Raw genomic sequence first — 26,435 nt, forward strand, 5'->3', positions numbered from 1 at the left:
TTGATAATAGTATTCTTATTAGTCATAGTATTATTGATATTAATTATATTAGTGGTTTTATTGCAGGTATTGGTATTATTATACAAGCCGTATTTCTATCAACTTTAAACTTTCTTTAAATGACATGAAACAATCAGCAAACAAATGAATTTAAAAAGGGTACCAGACTATAGCATTCAGAACCACAGCTCGGGGCAGGTCGAGTGGAACGCCATTAGAACAGCAGCACACTCTGTTGGCTTCGCCGTCCGTTTATTTACGGGCTTGCTGTGGTACATACGTACACGCTGCCCCGTAGTGGTGAGGGAAATAAAATCGATGAAGGCACCTAACCATAACCCTGTAGGAGATTACGGGCATTTCATCGGTGAGGGGAGGCCTTCTGAGTGCTGCGGAGCAGCTGCTCACACAAACTGAGATGGATATAATGTAAACGGGTGACTGCCAAATATACATCTGAGCATTTGTTGTGCATATGGACATGCATGTCAATATATTACATTGATGTTGAACGTTGAGGTTTTATATGCATGTAGGTTATACATGATATTAATATAATAAATATAGATGTATTGGCACTGGGCAACCATTTATATTTTATGCATACCATGGCACTGGAAAAAAAAAGCGAGTGCTAGGACATGCGTTGCTTTTACATTTTCTTAAGGTGGAAGGTGGAATGACATGTGAAGTTTACATCTCAGAGTTGTTGAATTAAGCGTAAGTGGTTCTGCACCCTCAGAAAGCAGTGATAAATTAACCAAAGAGACCTGGGAACCCCCCCACTTCCATTAGGCTAATCATGCATCATAGCAACCGATAGCAATACATGATAAATCACCCGATACAGTTCTAGCATGGAGGGGATTCGCCTGTGTTTTGATGGGGCAGAAGGACGACGTATAAAAGTGGATAAAAGGTTTTTCATTAATTGACAAAAGGACATTGTGTTTGTTGTGCGAAAGAAAGAGAGTGAGACGGCGATAGAGAAATCGAGAGTGTGGGGGGGGGGGGGGGGGGGGGGGGAGAGAGAGAGAGAGAGAGAGAGAGAGAGAGAGAGAGATCCCAGCTGCTGCCATATTTCTTTGATTGACTATCAAAACAAAGCAGATCGAAAAGCACCCCAGGAGTTTTGATTTCCACAGGGCACTCGCCATGCCCATAACAACATGGGGTTTTACGCAAATCTGAGCACATTTACATTCACTGTACTTCTAATTATGCGCTCTATAAGAAACGGTTATCAACAGTCATGGAACAGGGGATAGGTGTCGGTCCTGAAGGGGGATTGCTGCTACAACCGACAACGCAAAACCTTTTTTAACAATTTTTTAGAGAGCACTCCTTTGATCTGAGAGGAAACTGGCCAAATCAAGGTCAGCTGTCAGCACCTCCAATCACTGGCGCCTTTAAAAACATGTGTTGCCATTTCGCTTCCCTACTATTCCCCGGTAGTCAGTGTTCCTGTGCGATTGTGTACTAAAGCCACAGGCAGTATGCGCTGGTTCCCCGCCGAGATGCCGCGTTCATGCTCATGAAAAATAGACTGTATATTATTAAGACGTTCACCAACGTCTATATTTATCCTGGTGAAGCATGAGGGAAGTGCAGAATACTGCAGGAATCTAAATACGTAATAATAGACATTGAGATAGATGTATATAAAACCACAGCAGATAAGTGGGAGTGCCAAAGGCTCACATATATCAATCAAAACCCCCCCACTCACAACAGTGCAGTCTCACCCGTCGGATGCATGGACTTCCAGAGTCTTTAAGTCTGGAGGTGTTGCTAATGCAGAGACTCAACTCCATCTCTTATAACCAAACACGAAAGCATACGAAGAGAGGTAATGAACAAACAGCTGTAAGCGCCTGCACAAACAAAGCAACATACTGGTTCCCTCAAGTACCCTTTAAGAGGAGTCCTTGTTAAAGGGCTGTTAAACAACTGAGACAATGTCAACAACGTCTACAGGACTAGTAAGGAAAATCTTACGGGAATAAAGAAAGGCAAAGGGGCGCCGTTTTGTAAACCATTTCTCCGAAACCATGTGTTCCCAGTCCGGCACGTTTTTTTGCAGGTAAACAGGCAGCTGCAGCCGAAAGGAGACCGTGTCCCACTAACTAACTGGGCTGCCGTCACATTTGTTTGGGGGGGGCGTCCTCCCCTCGGATGACAAGCCCTGGTTCGTGTACGGATTTAGCCCACCCAAGCACGCCAACAACACAGACAAACACCTGTAGACTGTCCCCACTTACCGTGTAAGTGATCACCGCCAGCATACCGATCAAGGTCAAGGAACTGATGGAGAAAGACAATGCAGGCAGGCCATCTGCAGGTGGAGAGAGGGAGAGCGAGAGGGCGTTAGAGACTGGCCATTAGAGAATCCACGCTGACAACTGACAAAGGGACACCAGTGCCCAAAGGTACCCAAGTGTGCCAGAGGTTAACAGCCTTTTGTCATTTTTAATGTGTGCACTGTCCTGGGGTGTTTTCCCTGTGCTATGGACATTAGTGGGTCCTCTGGCATGACCAGTCATGAATTACCAGCCACTAAACCTTCTAGTTGACCCAGACAAACTTTTAGGTTTTTTAAACAGCAAGCAGACGCCCTCCATTAAGAAGGGTGCTCTTGGTAATTTGCTAATAGAATAAATATAGCAAACCCTTTACTTTATGTCCCGGTATAAATAATAATAGCGGGACCTATAGGGTGATACGAAACAACAAAAACTTGGTGCGGTAAAAGCTCTCCATGCCCCAAGGTTACACACTGGCTAATTGTTTCGCTATAGGAATTAAGTCAAATCACATAATTGTATTCTTAATAGAGTGTCATTCATATATCCATTATACAGCCTACCTCATCTTATTAAGGCCTGTGGTTATACTTCGTTTCAGGGGGCTCTTTTGCTACCAGCAATTGTCAACTTCTTTCACAGAATATAGTAATGAAAAAAACACTTTCAACAGCAATCTGAATGGGACTGTAATTTCGGCCCTTGACAGGAGTTTCGCTATTTTTATGGAGTGGAAACAACAAGGTTGTTCCGTTCTGGGATTGTATCTGATGCTGCAATGGTGGAAGATTATAATGATTACACATGGGACCTGGACTCGCAAGTCCAAGCGTTGCATGATTCAATAGAAGAAAAGAAAAAACATAATGTTTCTCAGTTTCAATAAAAAATCCAGAGTTTCCCAAGTATAAAACCAAAGCACACAACACTAATCTCAGGAGATTCTGAGACACAATTCACAGCGCCAAGGCCACATTGGTGCAGCACGGGCTCCACGCCCCCCCGCTATTAAAAGACAGCGTATTAAAACCGCCCAGTGTCTTTCCTCACTGTAGTTTGACTTGATGCGTGTCACCTTTGATTGAGATAGCAAGGGGACCACCCATCAGACGAGGGCCACAGTGGGTGTCACACCAGCTGTCAAAACAGGAGCCAGAAGAGCGGGATTGATGAAGAGACATCGGGCGGCTCTCTCCCCCGTCAGCGTCCCACCTGTCGGTGCGCGCCGACTGGGAGCCAGACGCCTCTCCCTTAAAAGCCACCCTTCAGTAATTTTGGACTTTCTGAGCTTTTTGATGTTGCCGTGCGAACGATGCGCCGTACGGCCGCTCTGATTGATTCTGTCGTCGTCGGCGTGAATGTTTTTTTTTCTTCTTCTTTTTTTTTTTTTGTTAAATACGCACTTAAAGAAACAAGATCGATATTTTCAGGTACTTCTGAAACAGTGAGAAAGCGACACGCCATTATCTGCTCTACCTTTGTACTCACTTCATTGATGTGGCAGCAAAGGAAGATGTTCTGTGAATATCCTATCGTACAGAACAGTTCTCTACAAAACTCTATATTCACAATTAAAATGTTACAAAAATAAGTGCTCTTCTACTAGCCATCATCTCTGAACCACTGACCATGTTTCTCAAAATAACGTTTAATAATTTTGGAGACGAAACTGACAAAATGAAAATAAAAGAGATCAAGAACCATTAAGCAACAGGGCTACTTTAAACATTTGTAAATCCTTCCCTTGTATTTAAAGCCAATAAAAATGCATCTTGAACCCATTGATCTAACATTATGTAACCCCGTTTATCTGAAAGGCAGCTGCCTTATTGACGGCTTTTCTTAACAAAGTTTCAAGATTTTCCTTTCATACCACTTTTATAACACAGGGTCAATGTCACCCCCACTGAGTTATGTGAAATACTGGCAATGCTTTCATACGAAATAGTGGCGATGTGCCTAGCGTAGAGTCTACTGATGCATCTATAACGCAGCCTCAAGATGTTCCAAATACTTTGGGAGCAAGTCAGGTTTTCAAATGTCTCTCCCTTTTCTCCCCAAAACTAATTCATGAACCGTCAGAGTCAGTGCACCAGAAACATTGGAGTGCATAGCAATTATGTGTTTGATCCAGGAACCCTAGCTGCTCCAGAAAGGTCCTCATGGGGGCTTTCTGTGGTTACAAATCATTAGAAACATAAACAGTCTTAGCCATGAATGAGTTGTTAAACCACATTTAAAAGAGGCAAGACAAAAGTGTGGGAAAATTAAGCTTAATTATAAACCCAAGCTTCATTGTGTTTGTGGCATGAATGAAAAGGCTGAGATTTGGCAGCAGCTGTGGAGATTAACATTTGAAAAGATGTTTCCAATGTTTTGTGGAACGTTTTTTTGTTGTTTTTTTGCATGAACTTACTTGCCTTGTTGGTTGTGGTAAAAGTCAACAATGGCTTCATGTTCGGACATAGACTAGCATTTTGCCTATGGAGGCAGCGGCAAAAAAAATGAAACGAGGTGGGACGGCGTTTTTTCTGAATGTTGTTGGTGTCTGGTGCAGATTCTTTGGGGATAAGAAGACATTGGAATACTGTCTTTTATCGGCGGGGGCCACATCGGCACAGTCGCGTTTTCATCAGCGATGGATTGTTGGGGGGGGGTTCTTATCTTGGTTGAATTAAAGCCCTCTGGGCCTGTATACATGCCGGAGACTTATGCAGGGAGTGTTTATTAACAAGGTACTCTAGCGCTAGAACTCAGCTTTTCGCTTTCCAAGTACCATCATGCAACCAGGGAGACAAATGATTGTCAATTATTTTTAATTGCTAATATTCCAAACCCTTTGACGTGTGTGTATAGTGCACACACTTGAATATGTTCATATGCAGAGAAAAAGTCAGATATGGAACATGTGCAAAAGGATTTCAATCAAATGGTCTCCCATCTCCCCCAGCTACAATGCAACAAGCAAGGGAACTAAAGGAGTGAGGGACAGAGATCTGTAATCGTAATTTATTTTTAACCGTGTCACGTGACTTATTGGGAAAAACAGAATATCGCACCAACATGTCAAAATGACAAGCCATAACCCAGATAGCACATATAAAAACATGAACTAAAATATTTATTTTCTGCTATCTGCCTGGCCCATCTACTGTCATTTTTACAATTCTACAGTTCCTGTGTTGCCTTGGTTGTGGTGCAGCCTTTTGCTGAATGCCAAGTAGGCCTCTCTTTTAGAGAAAGCAGACTCTGGCCAAGGGTGCATTTGAGGACATTGTGTGTGTTTAAACTTTGGAAAATTAATGAAAACTATTGCTGCAACAGCTGCTACAATTCTAGAAGTAGACAATTACATAAAACAGCTGCTGAGAGTTTTACTCAGCAGTAATACCCATTGTTGATATGTTTTAATAAGCTGAATAGATGGCTGAGAGGGAAAATAGCTAAATAAAATTGTTGTCACCTTGGTAACACGTTTTCTTTTAACAGGTCAAAACTGCGTAGCAAGAATAAATTGCTCATGTCCATTGAAATTGTCTTGTGTATCATAGGAGTCCCTGGAGTTTTGGATGAGGGATATGGAGACGGCATCCATTTTAAGTCCTCTTTAAGGACATTGGTCCCTTCACTGGAAGTCAGAGAATAACCAAAGGCTATCATTGGATTACTGGGGAATTCTGACCCCTTTCTCCCATGTAGGCTTAGTTGCTTGAGTGTGAGTCACTCTCTTCTTGTTTGGTCTATTTCAGTGGTAGAAATATGCTTACTGTGCTTCTACTATAGAATAACTATATACATCTTGGTTCAATCAATATAGATGTATAGCAGGCTAAACGTATACAACAAACAGAAGGCAAATAATCAAATGAAAAATAGAATGTATAATGCTGGACTTATCCTTTGCATTCAAATTGAGTTGGAGACTACGGCATTGTTCTTTTAACTAAGATGTGCTGCCAGAGACGTCAGTAACCCAATTAGATGTCCAGCTTTTATGTTAAAGTACGAGGGAGTATTGTAATGGTCTCTTCACTGGTCCCTCTACAAAACAGAATTAGCAATGTCAATTGATAAGGAATTCTTCAGCAAGAGCTTTTATAATAATAACAACATAATAACCTATTCAATCAACCAGGCTTTTGTCATGATGAGAACAATAACAGAACTGCGTCCGAGCCAGGGTCTGCCAACGTTAAATTGTTTCGTTCACTTAATTTTTCAGTTGTCAAGTTGATTCATATTTATTAACATAGTCATTTTGACCATAGCTATAAGAGCTTTACAGGTAAATCAATACATTTGATTATTTCTCATAGAATCGATAGATTAGAATCTGAACAAAGTAAGCAAACATTGATGAGACCTATTTTGGTCCGCAATATTAAAATAACATTGCATCAATTTAAAAGCAGCATATTTTTGGAAAGGAAAGCGAGAAAGCCATAAAGTTGAAACATATAGCCGAGTTCAGTTGATTCTTCATTTTCTGCTTTTCTTTTTCATGCGCATTCAACAACACTTGGCCACCACCTTCTGTCCTATCAGCAAATTAGCTGCTCAAGGTAAACGCTGTGTGTATTTTAGAATGGATGGATGGGTTCTTGTTTATACGCTCACTTCTTTATTTATATACAACAAATGTGCTGGCTTTTACCTTATAGCAAAGTGCATGTTCAAACGCTGAATGCTTGGCCACCGGATATATTTTGCTGAATTCAAAAATAGCTGAGAAGCCTGTCCATTGAACTGTTGTAGGAAGGGAAAACAAACTTTGTTGTTGAATTTTTTTTAACAACAAAGTTGTTCTCTTCTCAAATAAATTATAGAAATGCACACAAAGCCCATTTGATCCGATGGAAAGGCTATAATAAGAACATTAACAGCATTAAAACTCTGCGTTTAGTAGGAAAGAGGTAGGGTCTGGATTTGATTTTTATCTGATTATAAAGTTCCTTCTTCTTCACGGATATTAAAATGTAAGTTGAATGTTTAAAATTACTTAAAGAGAGAACTGCAATAATACATAATTAAATGTTCTCGTTAACGATAACTTTACGCTAGAGTTGAATTGTCTCGAGTTACTTAGAGTTCACTCCGGCATGACCGGACTATAAAGACAAATCTAATGGTCAGCCAATTTAAAACAGCGGAGAACTATTTAAACAACACAAAAGGTCAGGACGCGTCCTTAGTGTGAGTGTATTTTTTTTGCTCAATTAGCTTTCCACATGGAGAAGGAAGGGATGGAGTATTAGAAAGATCTTCACTTTTTCTCCTTGGCAGCCCTGCAATTTCCACTGTGCTAAAAGAGGATGGCTGGGAGGGGCCCTGACGCTGTCTAACTACACGGTGTGAAGTGGCAGATGTGTCCACTTCCTCCCATAGCCTCGGATGGCTTAAAGCCGGGAGGATTGGAAAGGCCCACGCGTCTGCAGCTACAAAACACGAACACGAGCGACCAGAAATGCTTACGCAGAGATCCTTCGACTTATTATATATGTCGAGCAAAGTGTGGATTCTAACGGGTCCTAAAATGACATCTAAAATGTGCACACGTTTCAATAATACGCATGATTTGACCTTTTCGGCTTCGTAAAAGGCCAAAGGGATACTCTCCGTTCTTTCGGGCTCGCTGCAAAGGCATAGCCTGAGATGCAGTCCCCGGCAGCGTGCACTATTTATACCCGCCTGGTCCACTCAGGACTGTGTTCAATGAGGGACTAAACCTTGACACACAACCGATCAATTATGATTTCAACAGAGGAATTCGTGAAGGGTCCCCTGCTTCCGAAACAACACAAATACCCGTCATACAGGACACACGGTACTACGAAGGGCTGTACTTACGGCTGCTCCCCAGCTCCTCAAACAGGTACTGCACCTTTTCCCACTGGGTTGAGTTGGTACTGGGAGGGGGGTCCAGGGGAACAAAGGCTCTGTAGAGAGGAAGCATGGGTCTCAGTACCGGACCAAAAGCGCAGCACAAAAAAGGTTGTATTGAGGTACTAAGAGCATGTATCCCAGAAATTAACGGTATAATCAGATTACAATTACTATTGATTTTATTTTCGGGAAAGTCAGGATTCTGGTCTGTGTATGGCTTTTGAATCACGTATGCAAGTATTGAGAGTTGAATTATAACATGTATGTTAATAATTCAGCTTGTGGTTAAACCGACTCCCAATAAGTAACTCAAAGCTTTTCAATGCTTACAGAGTTGGAGCACGTTTGCAAACAAGGTGGTGTGTTTGTACACTGATTTCCAGCGAATGGTTCATTATACATTTGCAATTATAATTAATATTATTTAAAGTTGGTCTGCACGTGCTATGTAAATCTGCATTCATGTGTTTCATGTGGTGCCAGAAGCAAGGCTGTTGGGAAGATCCTCAACCTTCCCTCAGCAGAACAAGATACAGTGACAGAGGGGAGACGGCAGAAGGGACAGAGGAGACTGCTGTCGATGATGGAAGAGTCCGGATGTGCACTGCTATTTCCAGCTAGCTGTTCCAAAAAGTGGACTGGGAAACAACTTCCCGGAACCGTGTTTCGGATTGGTAACCAATGAGGGAGGAAGTGCCTATTACATGAATCTCCCCGCTTCTTGAATAACATCCTTTGTGAAACCACACAGTAGCTTTCAAATTGAAGATGGTGTTTAGTGATGAAATAGCTCTTTGTTTACTTTATCGGATTTGCCACGAGAGTGTCGTGAAAAATAAAGCACCTGGATTCGTATTCTCGCGGCATCTCTGTTGAGGATGTATAATCATTGCCATTATTCATTTTCTGAAAGAGATTCGCCAAAATATTGCGTTCGATTTATCCTGGAACATTTGCCTTTGTCAACATATCTTATTTGTTCAAGCATGCCGAAAACCCATCATTTATAGGTTATCATATGCCCTTCAAGAACATAAAAATATATATACTTTATGAAGATCTCACACAACACCTAATAATTCTAGCAGGAAGCAATTGTTGTCATTTGATTCTTTCATACCAAAGTTTTTCTTGCTTATTGAAGGATTACTTGTTGATTTGGTCGACTGGATTTTTCCGGATTCATGTTTTTTCTTTTAATGTTCCCCATATAAGGATCAGCCGTTTCGTTTGCAAATGTTTCATAAAGAATTTTGAATGTCTCCCTGATCGTGTGCCGCATCACTACCCATAAATGTGTACGTTTTGAACTGTAAACAGCTTTGGTTAAACTCTTAAACTTTGGTTAGTCTCGAAGTCGGTGTGTGTTGCATAGAATGGGCAGTATGATATTATTGGCTGTTGATGGCGTTTGTATAAATGTATTATTACTTCCAATTTACAAGTAGGATTGTTCTTCGATTGGCAAGACCTACCTGTATTTGACTTTCTGGCTGGCAGCACTCTGGGATAATTGGGTAAACAGACCTTGTTTTCATGCATTATTATGAATATAACCACCCACATATTGCGTACTTCAACATGAGGTTCTATAATCACCAATGCATTTTGAAAATGAGTGGTTTATTTCTCTAAATAAATAAATAATAGACGTAAAAAACCTTGTGGATGAAGAGAGCAAAGTGGGGCTTTTAAAAGTTTAAACCCTTGACGGCCAACAGGCTGCAATCAAAAGCTTTGTACGGCCACACGAGAACCAATCGAGTGAGCAGTCAGCAAACCCTGTTCTTATGTCTCCCAGGTATCAGAGGAGCAATCCAAGAGGAAAGCTATCATGTTGTTTAAAATGGAGTGACTACACTGCAACAATAGCCCTGAATAAGCTACAATGGATCCAGCTTTTCCAAAATGTACCCCCATTCCCTAAAAAGTCTTTAAAAGTACTACGTTTCCAAATGGCGTAAAGGTACGGGTGTGTGCAATTAAAAAAACTGAAACAACAAGGGCCAGAAATCGCTCCCTCAAAGGCTGCTACTGCACTGTTTAATGCTTGAGAGATCACATTTGATTGTAGAACTTTAACTTGAGGCTGTTGCTGCCAATTCTGTAACGGTTTTAGGTTTCTGTTTTGCAGGTGGTGTTGAACACAAAAGGTTATAAAAACAATGTTGACTGGGGCAGGGCCAACCCACTGACACACAACTTTTCCTCCATTCATTATCATATTTGTTCAACTTGACTTTTATCTGCAATATTATACCACTAGAAAGAAGTGATGCAGAACGTCCAACATATTGTGCATACAAACTATCAGACCCAGTTAGATAGATGGCCCTACAAAGTGCATTTTGCCATGGACTCATCTCTTTCAAACCCTGTTTTACATTCATAGGAACTTTTCATACGACTTTGACTTACCCAATTAACAGCAGCACAACACACACAATGACAAATCCAACGGTGTACTTCAGAGCGTTCCCCACTTGCTGTAATGACAGGAGAAGAAAGAAGCTGATGACACCCACACCACACTTTAACTAAAGTTAAGAGTTGGACTTAGAGAGACAGAGCAATCGTGCTTCAATCAAATCAGGCATTTGGAGTTTTCCAAATGCCTGCCTTTTTTTTAATAGCTGACAGTCAGTGACAGTGAGTATAAGTTAAAACTTGAAATTATTGGGCCATTTGACTAAATTATCCATCAGAAATGATGACATGAATAAATCATCAAATTGCCGAACCGCTACTGCAATCAATAATGGCATAACATAACTGCATTTATAAACAAGAATTATACAATAATAGGACTGGAACAAATAAATGCAAATGTATTTGCATTTATTTGTTGTTATTTGTTTATTGTTATTTGTTTGTTTGTTTTTGTTATTTGTATATGTGTACTAAATGAGTTGGTTATTTCTTACGCAGTTTGTTAAGAATATATTAAATACAATTGTATATCATATAATCTGTGACTTCAGCCAATGTAAACAATGATTGTTGCTTTAAATTACACCAATTATTTAGGCGATAATTTTGCTCTTCAAATAGCTGTTTATGCAATCAACCACTTTTTATTGACCTCAAATCATTATATTTTTCTCGCTGTTGTACCACATAGATAGAAACCCTGATTCCATTTATTTCAAATGCTCTTAGCTTGTATGGCTTGCATGAGTCCCATTTGAATAGGTTGAGAGAGTCACATTATACCATCATGAATATCAGCATTGTAACCATTGCAATTGCTTGGATTTTGGCCAAAGCTCAGCATAATGAATGTCAGTGGAGGTTCGGACGTACCAGGGTTTTGAGTGTGTTTTACAAGCAGTATTAAATTATGCTCATTAAAAAGGGAGAGAGGAGGTTCTCACCGAGCATTTGGTCTGATCGTCCTTCTCTTCATAGTAGAAATAGACAAAAGGGATCCACAGGAAGACACAGAAGAGGATGATGGAATAGAGGGCTGTTGGAGAGAAAGACATTATGACAATTACCTTTCTCATCCCTTTGACTTTATTCGGTTTGATCCACAAAAATGCACCTTTTTTCAAGCAATAAAACAGCAACAAATGATGTTGAATTTAACTGACAATTTTAAATAAATTCCACATAGTGTCAAAGCATCACAGAGCAAATCTATTTAAATACATTGGTGGCTAGTATGGTTTATTTTTCATTTTTCCAATCCAATCCTAAAGTAGTCCAAATTGCATCCTTTCAGAGGCTAAACCAGCTTTACGTTGCACCTGTCAGTTTAACATGCTGTATAATTATTAAAATTATCGTCAAATGAGATTTAAAATACTGAGTGAATGAATTAAGATTATACTCTCTTAACTAGACTAAGAAAATGATACAACTTCATTGAAGAGAGAGAGAGGAGTGCGAGAGAGCAAGAGCGAGAGCGAGAGAGAGATAGAGAGAGAGAGACTGTGGATATCTATCTACCATCAACTTGCTGCCTACCCTTAACTTGCGATAACCTTTCAAAATAAATAACAAATAAATAAAAAATCACTATTCAATTCATGAGTGATTTGCAGTTCCTTGTTGGCTTTGTGAATACCAGACGGAAAGATCAACAGAGCTATGCCACGCAAAAAAAAAAAAATAGAGTGGTGAAATTGAAAAACAAGGCACTGCATAATAGAGCAATATTTGAGATCAAAACAAGATCGGAGTGTGCTGGTTCCCAGGACAGGAAGGATTGTACCAGATGTTTAGTTTTCCATCAAGACCTCCCAGATAAGCATTATGTTCTCCAGGCCACTCAGTCTTTTCTGGGGTTTTCTACATGCGGCATTCAAGATAGTTCTTACATTGTCAGGGCTCAATTGAATCAAGCCAGCTCTTATTTCTCCCATGTACCAACCTATTTTAAACTGTCAGAACAGTTGCTCGATAAAGAGCAAAATACTTAACACGAGTGGGTCAGACAGGGGATGTAGCTATTAACCGATGTATGTCGCTTTGGATAAAAGCGTCTGCTAAATGCCCTAATTGTAATCATAATTGTAGCTAGTGAATCAAACTGTGCAGCAGCAAAAAGAAAATCAAGATATCTAGCGTTTTTCTTACTCCTCATGTAAAACAATAGCATTAAATGAAAGTGCATGAACCTATTGCCCTTTTTAATATAATAAGATCCCAAACAATGTACTGCAGTGAAGGCTAAACAAGGGATCTGAATAACAGGCCTCTAGTTGTTATGGTGCGGTCATTTAGCTGAGCTATAAAGATTCACAGTTTATATCTTTAAAACCGAAACGAGCAACTGTTCTTCATCAACACGTTGACGCCGACTTTGACGAACACCTCCTGTATGTTCTACTCTTTTGGCCGGGGTTCCTCATCTCTGCTATTAAAACTTGGACAGCGCACACGGTAGGCTGCGATCCATCGGGTGTTCAACCGACCAGAACTCATCCACGTCCCCCCCACTCTCGGGGTCTATTCAGTGGCTTCGAATCAACTCGACGGCGTCGGCTACCCGCCCACGTCAGGGCATCCAGCCACCTTCATTACGGCGACTCAGAAGTCCCTGCACTTTTTTCCCTTCTTGCAACCCAGGAGCAGTCAGCCACCTACCGCTTGAATTACATAATCACCCTCTCTCAGCAGCTGCTGAAGACCCTTCTCATCGGGTTGTGACTGCAGACAGAGAACGATGCGATTTCATGGTAGCCGGTAATTACGGGATTCCTGGCTGTTGAATGTGAATGAAAAGCCGGAAACTCGTTCTGCACTGAATCAGGAGACGATTGCAAGGGAGGACGGGGTTATAGGCCTTCGTTTTAATTAGCCTTTATATTTAAGGCATATAAACCTTTTTTAGGAAAAAGGTTTAACGGTATAATGGTTCTTTCTTAGCAGATTTCTCACATTTGTCTGGGAAAAAGGACAGATCAGAGGGAAAATTCTACCACTGACCTTTACACCTATCAAGGCACATTCCAATCATGTAAAATGTATTGATTTTTATATTTGGATTTGAATGGGCATTGCCAAGTCCAAATTAGGGTAGGGATGTACCACTCATTGCACAACTTGGGTGTAATGGAAAGTACAAAGGAAATGAATCACACTTAATTCTACTTGAATATTGCAGTTTTGGGATTTTAGGGAGGGATCAGCAGCTCAGTCAAATACCCTTTTCCAACATCACTATGCAAGGGGAAGCAATGTGAAGCAGCAAGTGAATCCCAAAACACCACATCCAACAAAAAAACAGAATACTGGGTTGAAAACAAACTTAACAGATGGATAGAAAAACAACAGACTATTCTTAAGGTTGTAACTTTTTTGTTTGGAGATTTTATACGAGCAACATCATTTGGACGGTGACACTGTAAAGTATTAGTAATTCATGAAGTGTAGGTGAGGCAGAAGATAAAGAGATGCTATTTCAAGCATGGGGCTTTTCTATCCGCAGGAAATAGCTGCCGGTAAAGAGAGCCTCCAGATGCCGAAATAACTCCAACCGAAGAGCAAGTCACAGAGATGGCTAGGCAGGGAGGGCAGAGCACAACCTCGAGGGGAATCATCATAGCACTATTGGGACACAAGAGTTTTACATGTGAACAGTCAAGTTCAAATTACTGGCGCCCTTTTGCATACCATTCTTTTTTTGATTAGACAGTGCAATACTTTGAAATGCCGTTCAAAACATTTAAATACTTGAACAGATTGGAGAGAATAATAAGTTAAATAATACTAAAAATAACCACAAATAGCATGTCCCATTCTCTAATCTGTAAATGAATGCTAATTAAAAAGTGTCTAGATTGGTTACTGGCACCATATCAGCCAACCACTAGCTGCCAGAGTGCAAGTCTGATTACTGCAGTGTTTTTTTAACTGCATAGATGCATTCATAGATGAGTTCATGGCGTCACACATTTTTGCATGTAGGAGTAAGTGCAAAAAACTCATTGTATAATAGATTGCAACCACAGAGGCCTCCTGCACAATATATTAGGAACGAATTAACGGTAGCGTGCAATCTGCCAGCTGTGATTGTGGCAGAGTATTAATTTCAATGAATGCATGTTACTTGTTCTAATAAGGTGTACATTTACATTTACCGCCAGCCAAAAAGGAGCTACGGAAAACTCCAGAAGCAGTGAGTACACCCTGCAGAGTAAGGGGCTGATGGCCCATGCTCGTGATTTAAAGTAATGGGTAATATTAATCCTAACACCATGAATATTAACACACTGGGGGGAATAGGTTGCACTGTATTACTGTGTATCATCTATTACTATCTAAGGATCTAGTACGAAGAATGCCCCGCCAGGGATAAAAAGTTTTGCACATATATCCATCAGTTAGAGAGGGGAGGACTAAATAATTAAATATCATACCTCAACCGTCCAGAGAGCTCCTGTGTTCATTTATATCTACTCTGTTGCTTATGGTTTTTTTATTTAATTTTTTATTAAAGAAAAGGACTAGGCAGGACATCTAAAAATAACTCGTCTACATCGGCTTTGTTTTCATGAACACTGCCCAAAATAAGGTGATAAAACAATGCAACCCCCCCCCCCCCCCCCAACTAAGTACACAAACTAAATAAAGACACTGGCTGAAAATACTAATTTGCCCGTTTCTCAATATACATGAAGGCCTGCTATTAGTTGGAAGTGCCTACCAAACAGAATAGTCGCCAGTAAAAAGAATGCCCAGGAAAGCAGTAACATTCAGGTCTAACGAGATACATGATTAGACCCTTATCATCACCTCACCTCTCCAAGGACTTAACCAGACTTCTGTCCCACACAGCTCCACTATGTAAACCAGCCTTGGGTGTATGTTTATAGTCCCGGCCTTTATGTGCTCCCTTTAAGTCTGGGGAACCCTTTACATTAAGCATCGCGTATGGTTTACCGTTAGAGACTCTGGGTTAGAGTTATAGCTGGGCGATTAGTCAAATTTTGATCTCGATTTCGATGTTAGCGTCAAACGATCACAAAACTAATATAATCGAGTTTTCAATTTTATTTTTTACAGCTGGATACATAACTGTACATTATTTTAGATTTCTTTTTGACCATTTTGCGTATTTTTTTAAGTAAAAATTTCAAAGTACTCAGTTACCAAATGTTTTTTGGAGACACATGCTGAATAAATACATCATGTTTTCAAACTCAAAAATAATCGTTTTAATATTCGGGATTTCAATATTAACCAAAATAATCGTGATTATGATTTTTCCATAATCAAGCAGCCCTAGTGAGAGTTATGTGCCACAATATGTACTGTTGTTGTCCAGTGTAGTATGGGCTTTTGTTTAATCTACTTACTAGTCAGGATCCTAGGTTTATTTCTATTGAGTTCATTGTTTTGGCACCTTTTCCTTTCCCTATCTTAAGTTTGAATAATGTTGTAAAGATTATATTTTCACAAAGCACATTCAACACTATTGTTACACCTTTCAAATAAGATGACAAGGTGGGTATGCATTTTTACTGCCACATCAAGTCATATTGCCATGTGGCAAATAACATTTCTGCATAGAAGTATGGCATAAAGAGCTCTAAAATGAGATCGACTCATTTCTAAAACAAGCCTACGGCCCAACCCTATCAGCAATCAGTTGTTCAACCATAACATGAACACATAAATTGACAAAAGAAAACATCCCTGTTTGTTTGTGTTGGATATGGGGTTGCCCAGGGTGATGAATGGTTGTCTTGGATAGTTTGAGGTAGTTTATAGATGTCAAGGTGCAGTGCTGCAAGCGTTTACAATCATTCTATGCCAGCACACTATACAGGGAGACCAAATTACCCCTTAAAGCATTGGCATATCCTAACCAGCAACAGCTAAAGTGCCAAGAGAACCCACTGAATATATGATATTACTTAAAATGGTGCTCTGTGATTACTGGTGTACAAAATAACCCGTAAGCTTCATAAAGGTAGATGTACGCTTAATACTAAGTAGAATATTATATTGCGTTGCTATATGCTATATGGCTGGTCAATACAGAAAATGAGGTGCAGTTTCATGTGAAATGTTTGATAGTCACAATTAGCCCTTTGAAACCAACACGGAGAGTAGATGCCACAGACCTTTCTCGCAAGCCCTAACTCAATGGACTCTGTGTAGCAAAATGGCACAGATTTGACTCCTGCACCGGATAAGTAAGCAATCACCTTTAAAGTGTTGCCAAACAACAGACTTTGATTGCTTCACTACGTGTGGAAAACTGACATTGCTGTTGTGCATGAGTCAGTGGGCGTAGGTCCAGTGGTGAGGCTGGATCAGGTGAGTGTTCCGGCGGTCTGGGCGCCACCATTTACAAGTTTGGTCTTTTGTATTATTAACCGTTTAGACAGCGTACCATTTCATTCAATATTCTGTTTAATTATTAACACTACGATGTGGGATTATACTGTATGCCTTAAAAAAAAAGATGTTTAATTTCTACACCGATGACCCAATAAGTGGATCACGGTGTAAGAATTACACCGCAAATAGGAATAAACTAGACAAAGAAACTACATTTATAAGGAAATGGTCTCATAAACCGAGCCAGTAGCCTGTAGTTTTAATTAGTGTTCATTGAAAGTTTCCTGTCCGTCTGTCCTTTTTGATTAAACATTCTAGCTAATGTGTACTTGCAAATTGTAAGAAACAACTGTGATTCAGGCAATTCAATTGTGGTCTGTGTCCTTATTTGTCCTATATGCATTTCAAAACATTGTGAGTACTCGTCAAGCAAATCATAAATGATTACAACCATTTTATACAGAAAATCGTTTGTTAGTCATTTTGCCAGCATCTTACAAAAACCCTACATTTTATATTCATGCATATTTTTGCAATGTTTTTGATCAGAATATAACATTAAATATTCAAAAGCTGCTGCACAGTCATACCTGTAAAGATAAGATAGATAAGAACTTTATTCCATCCCATACCTGAGAAATTCACTTGTTACAGCAGCCCATGGAATATAAACGATGCAATAATAAAATAAAGTGTTTTATAAGAAAAGGTTTGTTTGCCAATGTTAAGTGTATGTTTCCAGTGCTTTAAGTAACTGTGATCCGGTTATCGAAATCTAATCTGAGGTCGCCCATTGAACATATTATCACAAGCAACTGTGACCCGTGAAAACTATTATTTTGCTGAGACCCTGAAAAGAGTTCAAATCCTTCCAGCCCATCACATAGCTGTGCTTCCTTCAATAAATGCACAATCCATCATTGTGTTCTGCTATACTCTTGAACTCAAACAAGGCTAGTACCTCCCAGTAACATAGTCAGTGCCAGTAGAGGAAATAATATACAGCTTTGACATAGTTAAACTTTGTTTATTAGAGGGTAGGCTGAAGTAGCTTGCCAAGATAAAATGGGGATGTTTTGGGAAAAAAGGCAGAAAAGGAGCTAATGATTTATTTAAAGGCCTCAGGGGTATTTTGCCCTGATGCCTCAGAGTCTCATGCACCACTGCTTTGAAGTACTCGGGCAATGGACACGGAACTACGACATTAAAGCTACACATTCATTCAAACTATTAAGAGTTCATCAAAGATCAGATAAATCTGTGCCGAGTCTCAAAGAAAGTAGGAGGGACCGATACGGACATCTGACCTCGCATTAAAGCCAATGTCCAAACTGTAATGTTACTTTTTGACTCAGAATTCTGTCGCAGAGGTGTAAGAGGCTTACGCCAGGGCAGATTTTGTTGCATGCATCCTCGACGGGTCAGTCATTTTCCAAGAGAGAAAAAAAAAACGTCATAGAAAACTTGTTTATCGATGATGACGTCTTCAGTTGTTGTTTGTGCATAGATTAAATATACATTTCGAACTAATAACTGAAATGTGTGGCTCAGAATAGTAGTTGGGCATTTGATTTGAAATGAAGATGAAGCTTAATGCATTACATCAAATATTCTGGTCAATTACTGTCTAGTCTTTTAGAAGCTTTTGAAATCAATGCAAATGAAAGCTATGAAGTTCTATGCCAAAGATTAATTCCTTGTCTAAGTAGAACGAAAAACAACAGTCCATTCTAAGAAGCCGTCTCTCTACATTAGATTAAAAGAGAGGTTATGTTTTTGTGGTATAATTTACTAACCGGCAGAGACAATAGACCCTTTATTTAAGCCAAGAATGGCCATCACATTATTTCAGAGATTAACCACTGCAGTTTATCAAGAGTGTTTTTTTAAAACCACAATTTGATTGTCAACTGTGACAATAAATGAAAAGGTCTCCAAAATTATATAATAGCTACATGCAGTAGAGGACATTCACAATCACTACATCAGATGTGTAGTTCTTCTATTTCTAAAGAGACGAATGGACATGGCTGTCTAATACTTACTTAAAAATAAATAGTCTACATTTAAGAGTTGGAAGGACACCACGGAAGGGATACACATGGAACTTGGTCTCCATCTACTGGCAAATAAAAACGGAGTGCCTTCCATGGAGGCTGAAATTGATTCCAGAAATTGATTAAAATGTCATTCTCCAAAGATAGCGAAATACACAGCCAAACTAGAGGGTGAAACTTTGATTTATTAAAGAGTAATGGTTCCTATTTTAAGCCCTTGTGGATCTTCATTGTCGAATTGCCTCACTGCGTATCCTGATAAGCAACCTCATAACAACATAGGAGACATTTGTCTAGAAAGCAGTTACAAAACAATACGTGGGTTAGATCTATGTATTTATAGACGTAATATAAATATACATAGATATATATACACACACACATAGATAAACACACACACATACAACTACTTCAGCAAACCTCCAACTCCTTATTTTCTGTTTTATATATGTTATTTAAGGACATGGCTTCTTTCATTCAAGAAAAGGGCTTTGAAAAAAGCAGACCATACTTTTAAATTCAATGCAATAGCCTCTCTGAACTATTGGAGCTAGCGACCTTCCAGATATATAGCGAAACAACGACAACAACTCATTTGAAGGATGATGGCCTTCTTCTCTTAGCGGCCATCTTTGTTCCAGCGTGTTTCTAAAGGCTAGCAGGGTGGGAGACCTGAATGGCCAAGTGGCAAAGAGTGTGGCCAGGGGAAAAAGACCCTTGAGCTTTCCATTCTCTTATGGTCCTTACTAATCAGCCGTCGACAACGCACAGTTCTCATCAGTGTTCCTAAGGGGCTCGGGCATAGACTTTACATTGAGATGAACAACATATTCGTTTTAATAGTATTGCCTTTCTCTGACAAAAACCAAATGGGGCCTTGCGATTCATGACGCTGTAGACATGACGAACAACTCAAATTGTAAGGTAGCCGATTCAATCTTTTCTATCAATACATTTCCTATTGGATGACTTTACTGCCATATAAACCTAATATAAGCTTTCCTTTGGAAATATTATGAATCATTTTCATAAAAGTGTGACTGCACCACACAAAGCACATGGATTCCTGCCGGCTTTGCCATTAACCCTCTACAACTCGACATGCACCGCGATGCGGATCTCATGCATAATTCATTACGGACTGCCTGTTAAGCCAAGTGTCCCTTTAAGGGGATGTCATATACAAAGTCTTGAGGGTGACACAGAAAATCAATCTCCTGCACGAAATCATATTTGTGCATCTAGAAGAAAATCATAATGTGGCCAGCTGAATACAGGAGCCACATGCAGTGTACCTCTTCTGTCAAAGCCAATTTTCAGATGTTGTTATGCCAATGGAAGTGGCTTTTTTTTTATTGGACAGGCTGAGCTCAGAGACAGCCTGTCTCCCATGAGTTTGGCATTTTGGAACAGACGGTACAGAACAGCATTGCTGACGGGCAGTTTAAGCCAGCATCTGTTAGAAAACTCATGATCTAGTGTCTTTGGCATGACTGAATTTGACATTATTCAAAAGGAAACCAACCGAGCGGAACACCCTTTTACAGCAACGAGGGATGTAGCACAATGCAAAGATCATTATTTAGATAAGTAATCAACCTACTAGGCAGAGGCAACAAGCTACGAGGCTTGTTTTTATCTGCATTTCCAATGAGCTATTCCCTAAAATTGAGGATAAACCAATCAGCATGAATAATAAATGTTTTGAATCAAGCTTTTGACAACTCATATTAAAGAAATGAGTCAAAGTAGGAACAATTTCAGGATGCATATTAATTCCAACGGCTTGTCGTTGGAATTATATATGCTGTATTGTCCTGAGCTGCTGCATATGGATCACCAAGACCAAACAATACATATTAACTTCAATCTTTAAACTCAAATAACATTTTCAGAGAAAAATAAAATAGAGATAATACCCTTTTGGCTACATATAACTCCAATATGTGACATGCTTTAACACATTTCCACACCTGCATCAATAGGAAAGTAAAAAAGTACAATGAAGCCTTACTGTAATAGCCGTACAACACTGTGTCTTCAATTTGCCCTCTGGTCTCGTTGCTTTCAGCCCAAACCTAAATTGGAGGAAAGAAGAACATTTTTTTAAACACGTACACTTTGAACTCATCAATAGATAAAAAAAGCCTGTGACAGGCAACGTAAGCAGTGACTTTAAGGATAATTAGAGCCCACACAAAAGGGAGCTGAGCTATTCTCCCTGGATTTTTTTTCTTCTTTTCTTTAACCGGCGATCCTGAAAATTGTACGCCATTACATGTTGAAACTGAAAAAGGTCCCTAGGAAGGAAATGGGTGTTTTAAACCCAAATGTAAAAAGTAGAGTGTCTCTCAGGGCGATGATTTTTAGGAGTTCTCTCCACGACTTTTGTACCGACGTTTCGAATAAAGCAAAACCTATTAGAATTCAGGTCAAACTGACCCGGAAATGTGCGAATTTACTCTGACAGCCAGATAACCAATGTTGCAGAAACCTGGGCTCATTGTTGAGCCCATCTTCTTTCCATGACTGATGCTTTTGATTTGATACTATATAATGAATATTTGAAGGACAGATTTGTCAGGTGCGGGTATTATTACCAACAGCCCTAGTCATTACTCACTTATGGGCCCTGGGTAGATGTCTATGTGCAGTAGGAGGACCAAAACACAAAACCTTCCATTTGGAATTGGAGGAAGGAGCCTCAAATGGGCCAAATCACTGCAGCATGACATGAAAGCTGAAAAAGCACCTCAGAATACCTCAATGTTAGTCTGTGATGCGTTGGCAAGTAACACTTCGTACTCTTGAAGACACCCAAGAGTATGTGTGCTGATAAAAACAACCTATGTGGTCTAACACAAGGCATCAATGTGCCACAATATACCTCAAAGGACCTACGTCCCTGTAGTACTGTAAAGTACTGTAAAATAATGTTCATTATTACAAAAAGGTATGATAATAATTTTGGTATAGTGTACTTTGGTGGTCTTCGCACAACATCGCTGAGAGGCCCTTGGTGATACTCTGTGGTAGTTTGATAGAAGCACCATTCACACTGCAGTGCAAAACGTGTGCACTTTGTAGTATTTTTTGGAACATCCCGGAAGCACTCTCGGGCTGTTTGCGAAGCTTGGCGATGATTAGTAGGATCCCTCTTAACTGGTATGCCCTTGTCACTAGCCGAAACCGTAACTCCCGCCCGCACTATGCGCGTCTAGCGCTTTACGACCTACAGTCCATGTTTACGACTGTGCCGTGCGGGCATCGCTGAAGTGTTTATAGATACTTGCAGGTTATTTGCTAGGCTCGGTTCTGTTAAGATTTAAATAGTGCAACGTTCCTCAACAAGGGAGGAAAGTACATTTAAAACAAGCAGGACGGCACATACTCCGCTAGTGCAACACCCTGCGAAGATTATGGAGTTTTTGTTGCCACATGAAAACACATGCAATAATGTGGCATGTTTAGTGTTTATATTTTTCGGAAAATAGCCGCTCTGCATTTATTGAGTTGTATTCTAGGTATAATTTGTAATTTCTGCCGCTAGGTGTCTCTAAATCAAAACAATAACATGGTTTGATAACATCATGAAGTAGCGTGGGAACATGGGAGAAGTCTTCACCAGCATGCCGGTGAACATCGATCCGATTGGACTAATATAAACCATAAACCATTTTCACAGACAATGTTGTGTTTTAAATGTATATTCATGTGACGTTTGGTCAAGATTATATTTTCACGTCATACCGTTAACTTGCTAACTTATTATTAGATGACTTGATTACCTATAAAGCAGTAGCTAACGTTATGTGGCGAATAAAATCTTGCAGTAGCCCAGTTATTATCCATGGTTAAAACGTTCATATTAAAATAACTTTATGAGCGTGTTGAATGTTGTTGTAAAACCATCGACCGCCTTAGCGTGGTGGCTGGCATGCGCCCCTTGTCATAGTAGCACATCGTAGTAAGCGAGATCTAAATACATCAATAAACCATGTCTCTCCTGGATTAATGTTTCCCGTGTCTGCCTGGGGGAAAGTGGCTAAAGATGGTATGACGCCATTGACAAACAAATTTAACAAACTGTTCCCTTGAATAAAACTACGCATTTCTCTGGGTTTGACATTTTCTGTTATGGTATGGGTTACAAAAAGTACACAACTCAAGAGGATATATAGCAAAGGTCTGGTAATTTTTTGATTTATAAATGTTACATATGTAATAAATGTTACATATGATACCTTTAAACTCAATTGAGTTATATTATATACATGGTTGGTTGATTATGGTATTTCCAAAGCAAAATGTTGTTCAGTTAGGTTTTAAATGTCACCAGAATTTGGTAGATACTAAGTAGGAAGAGTATGGTGTATTTGAAATAGTGTCGACTCACAGTCGACACATTACGACTCAAAGTACTTGGTTCGAACCCTAAAATCCACAGCATTTTAAAACAAAATGACCAATCCCTACAAGCTCCTAATGACCTTCAACTGATTTCACTGCAAATAGCTTTGGATAAAAGTGCCTGCAACAAAACTATGATACAATGGTTATAGTAAATTATCCAGTTAGTTAAATACTTTGTTTGTACTAAAATACTTTGCAGTTACACATGCGTAGAAAACTTTGTGTACAATAGTGTCAGACCTCCCACGAACACTCAAACTTGGAATTTATTGCAAGATAAAGGGACAGCCTGAATTAAGAAATATTAACAAGGAGCAGTCAAAATCGAGATGATAATACCAAACCAACGTGTTCAAGGCAGGTGTGAGCAATTATCTCAATGCAAATTATCCCCGGCTCAAGTAACCTGACATCATCCTTGTTCCATTGTGTAAAAAAACACAATTAGTCACAGAATATAACCAAACTTAATTTTTTTTTATTTTGTTCAAGTTCAGTGATCATATAATCTTTCGTTTTTTATAAAAGTAAGACTTTCTTATTTTGTTTTTGAAAATAAGAGAGAGGCCTTTGTAAGGACTAAGGTTGCCACGGGTGAAGTAAATAAGCATTTACTCAAATGAATACAATGCAGAACTTAAGTTTTACTTCATTTACATTTTTCCAAACCAATAGTTTCAGGCAGTGAGATTAAAGTACTTTTCTAAACAAAAACAACAAAAACAACCAACTAACAGGATTATGATTTACGGATGGATGTGAAACAAAGAACATGATACTACGGGATATGGCATGAAGCCGTGAAGGAGTCAGCCATAACATTGAGTTAAGGACCAACCACCCCTGTTGGGTTGACGGCGCCGTTTTGCTGACAATGTCTATGCTTGGTACTCTCCCTACACGGTTCAGAAAGGAAAGAAACACTCCAACCAAGAGGAAGTGAAAGAAGCGCAGTGGGTAAGCGGTGACAAAAACAAAAACTGAAATACATTGTAGCATGTACGTAAACATGTTGATGTCCTCTATCTAGTGGAGTGTGTCGTGTTGGTGTTTTTTGGACATCATGTGCAATGTTGGCCCAAGATTTAACGCCGTCGGTTGTATCAGACAAAAAGGTCTATCTGACCTTTGTCTATTCAACTGTAAATAGATAACACCATGATTCAGCTATCAAAAGTTGGAGAACATTTCCAGTTTAAAGAAACTGCTGCAGTCATACAATACAGGTACATACATCACCTGTTGTACCATACACCTAAGAATTCACACCATGGATAGCACAACACAACACTTCTGCCTCTGTAAGTGGAACATTAAATAGATGCATTATGTTATATATTGAATTGTATGGGCCTATATTCGAAAGATTACAAAAACATTTCCAGGCTACTGACACTTACCTTGTAGGTACCGTTTGGGTTCTTCATGAATGAGACCAGGAATATATCCACTGGAAGGAGAGCAGTTGTTATCAGAGCAATTGCCAATGCACATATTGCTGTTATGGTGGAGACAGCTTCGCTCTCCTGCCGACTTTGATATTTTCGGATGTAGAACCAGCAGAAGGCGAGAATCACCTAAAGATGAGGATAATAATTACAGCAATGAATGGGGAAGCACATCAACCCGGAGCTTTTATAATAAGAAAAAATTGGCAGTTTTCAAACCAGACAGGAACAAATTAATGAGGGCTGTCTCAAACTTTGAGAAGTTATAATTAAGGAAATACTTAAGTTATAAAATGACTACCCCTGAATTACAGCCTTGCACGGCCAGAAAGTCAAACTGATCTGTCCATTGGTGATTTGAATACACAGCCGATGATCTCAAAGAAGTTAGCCTCATTGATTTTTTATGCTATATTAATATTGGATGTTGAATAAGGCATACATGGCTGAATAGGTATAACAAGAATAAACAGAATTGACGATTGGAGTCATGATTAGGTGACAGAATCCACTAATCTTGACTGCCCTGTCAGAGTTAATTGACCAACCTGTAAGCCTCACACTGTCTTTTGATGGCACTATCTTGCCAAGGTTTTCATTGATGAATTATATTGTTAACATATTCCTCAGCACTGTGATTCAAAATAATACTGAAATTCTAAGTCAATTAAATCATAGTCAGCATTCGTTAAAAGACAGGATTGGGCACCAGATAAGGGCCACATACAAGCTGCTATACAGCTTTAAATAAGCTGTAAGCAGTGGCGCGATTGACACGATAAGGTCATTTTATAAGTAGCTTCTGGCTTCCGTTACCGGGTAGTGACATGGCTGTTGCATCTACATCATAATCATTGACATGGATCTCATGTCAATGGTCAGACTTGCATAGCCCTATATAGGTAGTCAGGATGTAACGTTTGCAGATAGTTTTAGCCTACTCCAGCCCAGTTTCATGAAACCGGCTGTTCAGATTAACAACTCTTACAGTAAACTAATTTGGGAAACGGATTAGGAACGGTTGACAGATTAGGTGTTAAGTATTTCTAAATAAAGCAAGATGTACCCAACAGTGGCTGTTATAGGGCTCGAAGAGATTGGGAAGTTTTAAATGCAAGTCGAGATAAGAAAGAAAAAACAAAGCAATGTTAAATAAAGAAATCTTATATCTACTAATCTTTTCCCAAAGTCAAGGAAATATTGATAATCTCCAGCATTTTCATAATGCAAAGTGTTATAACAAATTACATTTGCTTCATTTTATTTTGGAGATAAACTGTTAAATGATTAGTAAAATGCTCAAAGTTTATAAGTCGTCACATATGTTACGTTAGCCACTGTAGACCAATCTAAATCCATGCTAAAGCAGTTGTAGCAATACTTCAAGACAAGTATCTCCTCTGGGATGTTATAATGTTGTGAATGTATACATATGTGGGGTATGCCTACGTATAGGTAAATATATTATTTTGTTTCTAGCTCACTACAACAACGCCAGAGCTACATCGAACCCCTTTAGCTATGTTAGCTTAGGC

At 39.4% G+C, this 26,435-nt stretch overlaps 1 protein-coding gene across 1 annotated transcript in view; it reads right to left on the minus strand.

The window, feature by feature from the left end:
* The window catches only part of lmbrd1 (LMBR1 domain containing 1), a 54,186-nt gene that overhangs the window by 27,538 nt on the left and 213 nt on the right, over nucleotides 1-26,435 (minus strand). Inside the window, exons 2-7 of the mRNA XM_030378564.1 lie at nucleotides 24,853-25,029; nucleotides 21,054-21,117; nucleotides 11,561-11,652; nucleotides 10,605-10,672; nucleotides 8,151-8,239; nucleotides 2,262-2,335 (exon numbers count right to left, since the gene is read on the minus strand). Coding sequence (XP_030234424.1) covers nucleotides 2,262-2,335; nucleotides 8,151-8,239; nucleotides 10,605-10,672; nucleotides 11,561-11,652; nucleotides 21,054-21,117; nucleotides 24,853-25,029 — 564 coding nt within the window. The remainder of the gene's footprint in view (nucleotides 1-2,261; nucleotides 2,336-8,150; nucleotides 8,240-10,604; nucleotides 10,673-11,560; nucleotides 11,653-21,053; nucleotides 21,118-24,852; nucleotides 25,030-26,435) is intronic.

The sequence above is a fragment of the Gadus morhua genome, chromosome 15, assembly GCF_902167405.1.
Source record: "Gadus morhua chromosome 15, gadMor3.0, whole genome shotgun sequence".
Taxonomy (NCBI): Eukaryota; Metazoa; Chordata; class Actinopteri; order Gadiformes; family Gadidae; genus Gadus; species Gadus morhua.